This window comes from Elephantulus edwardii, unplaced genomic scaffold (assembly GCF_000299155.1).
Source record: "Elephantulus edwardii isolate Elephantulus edwardi_28Jun2011 unplaced genomic scaffold, EleEdw1.0 scaffold00006, whole genome shotgun sequence".
Classification (NCBI taxonomy): domain Eukaryota; kingdom Metazoa; phylum Chordata; class Mammalia; order Macroscelidea; family Macroscelididae; genus Elephantulus; species Elephantulus edwardii.
Genome location: NW_006399756.1, coordinates 1,093,277 through 1,099,432, shown reverse-complemented (window position 1 = coordinate 1,099,432; position 6,156 = coordinate 1,093,277). Strand labels below are relative to the sequence as shown.

The window sequence follows — 6,156 nt, the reverse complement described above, 5'->3', positions numbered from 1 at the left end:
GCATGTCAGCACTCAGTGCCCACCGTCCTCTCTCAGTACCCACCATCCTCTGTGATCACATCACCATCACTCAGTGCCCACCGTCCTCTGTGATCACATGTCAGCACTCAGTGCCCACTGTCCTCTCTCAGTGCCCACAGTCCTCTCTCAGTGCCCACCATCCTCTGTGATCACATGTCAGCACCACTCAGTACCCACCGTCGTCTGTGCTCCATGTCACCCCTGCTTAGTGCCCACCATCCTCTGTGCCCCGGGTCACCACCGCTCGGTGCCCGCCATCCTCTGTGCTCACATGTCACTGCCCCCCATTACTCACCATCCTCCGTGCCCCTGGTGACCACCGCCACCGCCCCCTGAGCCTGGCTGTCTGTGACCTAGGAGCTGTTTAGCAAGCAGAAGGGCTACCTGGATGAGGAGCTGGATTACCGCAAGCAGTCCCTGGACCAGGCTCACAAGGTAAAGGCAGCTCAGCCAGCTGCCAGGCCTCCCAGGGACCCCGGCCCGCGTGCAGCAGGACTTCAGAGACTTAGGGGCCATGCTGCTGCGTGTTCCTGCAGCCACATCACCCCAAGGGGAGCTCTGCCTTCAGTCAGTGGAGCACCGTTCCTGGTCAGCAAGGACTTGGGCCACAGATAGGAAACACGCTCGCCCCATTCCCGGGGTCTAGGGCCACTCCTTCGGGTCATTCCTCAACGCAGAGGGAACCTGCACGGTAGACTGAGGTATCCTAGGATGTCAAGACCAGAAGTCCTTAGGGAAGCAAACTCCTCTTCTTCCTGTTACAGCAGCTGGTGGCTTTGAACTGCTGACCATCTTGTCAGCAGCTGCATGCCTCAGGCACAGCACCCCCAGAGTTCTGAGTACCCATCATGCCAGCTCAGGTCCCCGAGGCTGGAAGTCTTTACAGGGGACGCTGTCTCATCGCTCCCTTAGAGGGGTGACTCGAACCGCCGACCTGTTGGTTAGCCCCCAGCACGTGATGCTCTATACCCCAGAGTCCCTTGCAGGCTCAGCGGACTCCTCACATTGGCTGGTCCTCTAGAGGGCATGCGGCCCACCCCGGGATTCCCGTCACCTGTGAAAGGTCCACTGAGCATCTCACCACCTGGTTTCTGTGAGCCATCGTGATGCTAATCCCAGGCCGGAAACCCACCCCTTAAAAAGCTTCCTAAAAGCGGAAGCTTATCTTTTGCTTTAAGTGGTCTTTGATGTGGGTCCCTGAGCCGGTCCTGTCAGCTGTGGGAAGCTTAGTTTATAAAATGTCGGTGGCATCAAACACATTCTTTCATTTCTCAACTTCTTACTAAACCATTTGTCCTGAAGAAAAGGGAACGTTCATTTCTGAAGCGGTTACTTTTTTGTTGGAAGACGTGTCCTTGTAACCTGAGAGTTTGTTCACATATTTTATCAATAGATCTTCCTGAAGGACAGGTTTCAAGGAGCTCCACGTCCAGGTCTGGGGGCGTAGTGCCCAGCACGTTGGGCTAGTAGGAGGCTGGAATTTTGAATCTGCTGGTAACTCTCCAGGAGACAGATGGAAGTGTCCCTTGGTAGCTAGTTGCAGCCTCCGAGACCCTGGGAGGGTCTTATGAGTTCCTAGGGACGTGAGAGTGGTCTCTGGGTGGTGTGAGTGGTGAACAGGCTCGATGGCTGATGGTTGAAGGTTCAAGAACACCCAGCGGAGAGGCCTGGGGGTGGCTTTCTGCAAGACCAGCCCTTGGGAACCCTGGGCCGCACCCAGGTCTCTGTGGTCAGAACTGAATCTGTGGCTCCGGTTTAGTTGTTGTTATTGTTGTTGTCAAGGTGCCCTTGGGTCACCAACACCCCATAACAAGTCTGTGGACAGCAGTACCTGGCCCTGTCTCACCCTGTCCTCGCCGTCCGTGTGTCCTCCAGCCTGTTGCTGCGGTCACTGTGGCAGCTTGTCTTGCTGGGAGTCTGTCCTCCTCTGACCCTCTGCCTTTCCCAACACGAGGTCCTTTTGCAAAGACTGTGCCCTTCCCCCACAACATGCCCATGTGGGGTGACACTTCGCCATCCTTGTCTCTAAGGGGCACCCTGGGTGCATTTTCTCCAACACAGACCTGTTCGTTCTCCTGACAGCCCACGGAGTGTTCAGAACTCTTCGCCAACACCACAGCTCAAAGCCATCATTTCTTCTTTGGTCTGTCTTACTCATGATCCAGCTCGTAAGTCCGCAGGAAGCGGTTGAAGCTTCCATGATGTGGATCGTTTGGGTCAATTCTCCTGTTGTCACTGCAGCCCGTAGCAACCCTATGTGCAGCAGCTCTGAACTCTGCCCTGTCCTGAGCCCGTCTCACTGACTGACATGCCATCTCCTATTGCTCCAGTCACTGTATCAATCCGTCTCATCCAGGATCTCCCTCTTCTGCACTGTCCATCCACCCTTCCAAGCATGACGTCCTTCTCCAAGAGCCAGTCTCTCCTGGCTACATGCCCAAAGTATGTGAGATGGAGCTTCAAAATCCTAGCCAACAAGGAGAGACTTGGTTTCACCCTCTCCAAGACAAACCTATTTGTTTTCTTGGAAGTATTGTATGTTCAAGACTCTTCTCCAGCACCACCATTCGAAGGCATCGATTCTTCTGTCATCCTTAGTCATTGTCCAGCTCCCTGATGCATAGCAAGTAATTGTGAAGACCATGGTCTGGATTAGGTTTACTTTAGTCTCAGACTGATATCACTGCTTTTCAGTACTCTGGAGGAGTCCCCGACAGCAGATTTTCCCAGTGCAATTTGTCTTTTGATTGATTTCCTGACTACTGGTGTTGATTGTGGAGCCAAGCAAGCTGTAGTTGCAACCTCAATCTCTTCTCCATCTGTCATGGTGCTGCCAGTTGGCCTAGTGGTGAGAAACTGTCTTCCTGATGTTACGCGTCAATCCATATTGAAGACTACAGTTCTTGACCTTCTGTAGCAAGCACTTCAGGTCTTCTTAAGTTTCAGCAAGCAAGGTTGTGTCATTTGCATAGTGGAGGTTGTTGATGAGTTTTCCTCTAATACTGATGCCATAGTCCTCCCCATAAAGCACTGCTTCTTGAATGATGTGTTCTGCATATAAATTGAAAGGGTCTGGAACGGGATGCATTCCTGACACACTCCTTTGCTGGTTTTGAACCATGCAACCCTGCTCTGTTCTAAGGACTGCTTCCTGGTACAAGTACACATTTTGCGTGAGCACAATCAAGTGTTCTGGGAGTCTCATTTTCCTCAAGGTTCGGCACAGTTTGTTGTGATCCACACATTCAAATGCTTTTGTATAGTCAATGAAACACAGATACACATTCCTCTGGGACCCTTTGCTTTCTGCCAAGATCCATCTGACATTGGCGATAACATCTCTTGTGCCACGGCCTCTTCTAAACCCAACTTGTATTTCTTGTAGTTCTCTGTCAATGTACTGGTCCAGTCATTTCTGGATGATCTTCAGCAGGATTTATAGGAAGCAATTGAAGATAAACCATGGTGTGGATAATTTAGGCCAGTTCTCCTTGAAGTCTTTGAAACATAAACATGGATTCATTTGCTGAAGAAGAGGAAGTTGAGTGGACTGTGCCCTAAACCCTCTGACATGAGAACATTGTCTGACGTGAAGGGAATCAGTTACCCAGTGAGCCACTGGACAGTGTTTGGGTTTTCATTTTTCCTCTATGTTCATGTAACCATTCATAGTCATCATGTTTTGTACATGTACTTTGCGTTTTCTATAGTCTTTCATTTATGTTGTGTTTATTCATGTACCTTGTGCTTTATATAATCATTCTTCTCATTCTTTTATATACTTAGAGTTGCCCCAGCCCTATAACCAGCTCCTCTCTTTAAGTCTCCTCTGAATTGTCCCTACTCCTTCAACCCCTTTGACCCACTAACCTCTGCCACTCAGTGATTCTCCGCCTTTTCTGTCCCACCTGCTCTTCCTTCCTTTTTTTATTTTCATTGTTCAAGGTATCTTATTATGACGCAGCATTTGTGTTAGTACACAGCAAAATATATTTCCAATGAACCTATTTTATAAAATTCAAGTCTGTAATTAAAAACAAATGAATCTGAGGATACTAGGCATTCAGGTATACATGTTATAAAGTCCCACCTGTGCAACCTTCTTTTATTAATCAGCTCAGTGAAGATGCAAACCTTGGCAATGGGGGTCATGAAGACACATGAATGGCCTGAATCTTGAGCAGAGGAATCATATGAAAGAATCATGCTCAATACTAACTGAAATTGGCTGCATACTTTTGCCCGGGAGCACCTCTCAGTGTACCTTAAACACATTTACCTTTGGAAAAGACTTTTTTCCTTGACAGCAAGATAAGAAATTTCTTGATTCTTGGTGGTCATATGAGTCAGGGCCCCACAGGGCATGTGTTGAGGTTTCACACAGTAGGAGGCTTCTTCGTTTTCAGAGTCCAGGTACTGGCACAGTTCAGCACTTGTGTTTGCAGTCAGGCCACATTCAGTGAAGATATGAGCAGTGCCATTGACATACTTACCTGTGAAAATCACCCTGTCATACCCTTGGTTCCTTGCCCTCCAGAGAGCTGACGCCCCTTCACTGGGGTGCATGAGCAGCAGGGACAGAGACACCTGGCCCTCCCAGAACAAAGTGAAGCGGACAAGGTAGGTGCCATTGTGGAAGTCAGTCACCTCTCCTGAAGGCCCCGCCTTCAGGGCCGGCGAAGACATCCTGGCCCTCAGGAAATCCCCACCGTACTCCTTCCTGCGTCCCAGGTGGTCTCTCATCTCCAGCAGGAGGTCTAGCTGCTCCCCTTTGCAGTAGGTGTCCTTCCTTTTTTTTTAACATTGAGATAGCAAGGGTAACATGCACTAATAAGTCTTCATCTAGGTTAAAAACTCTGATTCTGTCTTCTTTGATATTCAAAAAGTAATACTTTGACAAAGAAAAAAGGCTAAATGACTTCCTTCAGAGAGGTAGAAATGAGCATCTTTATTTAAACAGTTTCAATTTAGATAAGCTATCTTATTTAGATATGCTGGCATCTCAGTTTTTCCATATAAAAAAAATCTCACCACTGGACCAATGGACAATATCATGATAGATGGAGAAAAGGTTGACGTTGTCAATGACTTCACTTTACGTGGGGCCATAATTAACACCTATAGTAGCAGCAGCAAGAAATCACAGATGTGATGGACTGGGGAAATGTGCCCTCACTGACCTCTCCAGAGTGCTGATGAGCAAGGATATCTGTTTAAAGACTGAGGTGCACCTACCCAATTCATGGTTTTTTCAGTTGTTTGTGGTGCATCTGGAAGTTGGACAGTGAATAAGGAAGACTGACGAGGAGTTAATGCCTTTTAGTTGTGGTGGTGAAGAGTATTAAATGTATTGTGGATTTGCAAAAGAACAAATCATTCGGGCTTGGAGAAGTGCCCCAGAGGGGCCCAGAAAGCCAGGACGATAGAGAGTCCAACGACAGCAGCGCCTCGACGATTTAAGGTTGATGGCTTGGGCATCTCATGCGGCTGTGACAAGTATCACAAGTGGATGACATTAACAAATAGAAAGTCATTCCCTTACCATTTAAGTGGTTGTTTTCGTTGAGTCCTAACTGGCCCATAGCTGACCCTTCAGCGGATTTTCCGTCAGTTAATCGCGTGGGAGGAGACTGCCCATCCTTCTGCAGAGCAGCTGGTGGATTCGGACCGTGGGCTTCGGGATTGCAGCGTAGCTTCTTGTCACGTAAGTGGTTAGAAGCCCAAATTCAACATGGCAGCAGCAGGGCAAGGCCCTCATTTGACGTCCATGTGGAGGAAAGTTCTTGTGTCCTTCGGAACCTCCAGCCCGGTGTTCTCTGGGCTCCAGGTGCCTGGCTCCCGGTCCTGCAGAGCTTTAACCTGCAGTTCCACAAAGACCTTCAGTGCCGCTGTCTCCTGGTAGCCCTGTGCACCCCACCGACCCAGCTCTCTACTGATGTGCACTGGCCACACCCACAGCGGGGGCCTCCGCTCATATCTGGCAGAGCTCAGTCTTGTGGAAATGACTTGGTTTATCAGGATGTGGGGGAGCGTTATGCAGCCTCCATATTCTATCATTACAGACGCATTTGGGGGAGCACAGTCAATGACAGTTGACTTCCACAAACGTCCTCACAGTCACGGTGCAGACAGTGA

The 6,156-nt window shown here is 49.2% G+C and overlaps 1 protein-coding gene across 2 annotated transcripts in view; it reads left to right on the top strand.

The window, feature by feature from the left end:
* JAKMIP3 (Janus kinase and microtubule interacting protein 3) overlaps nt 1-6,156 on the top strand; it is a 37,034-nt gene that overhangs the window by 28,024 nt on the left and 2,854 nt on the right. For both annotated transcript variants that reach the window (XM_006879860.1, XM_006879861.1), the window contains one exon: nt 379-456. In XM_006879860.1, coding sequence (XP_006879922.1) covers nt 379-456 — 78 coding nt within the window. The remainder of the gene's footprint in view (nt 1-378; nt 457-6,156) is intronic.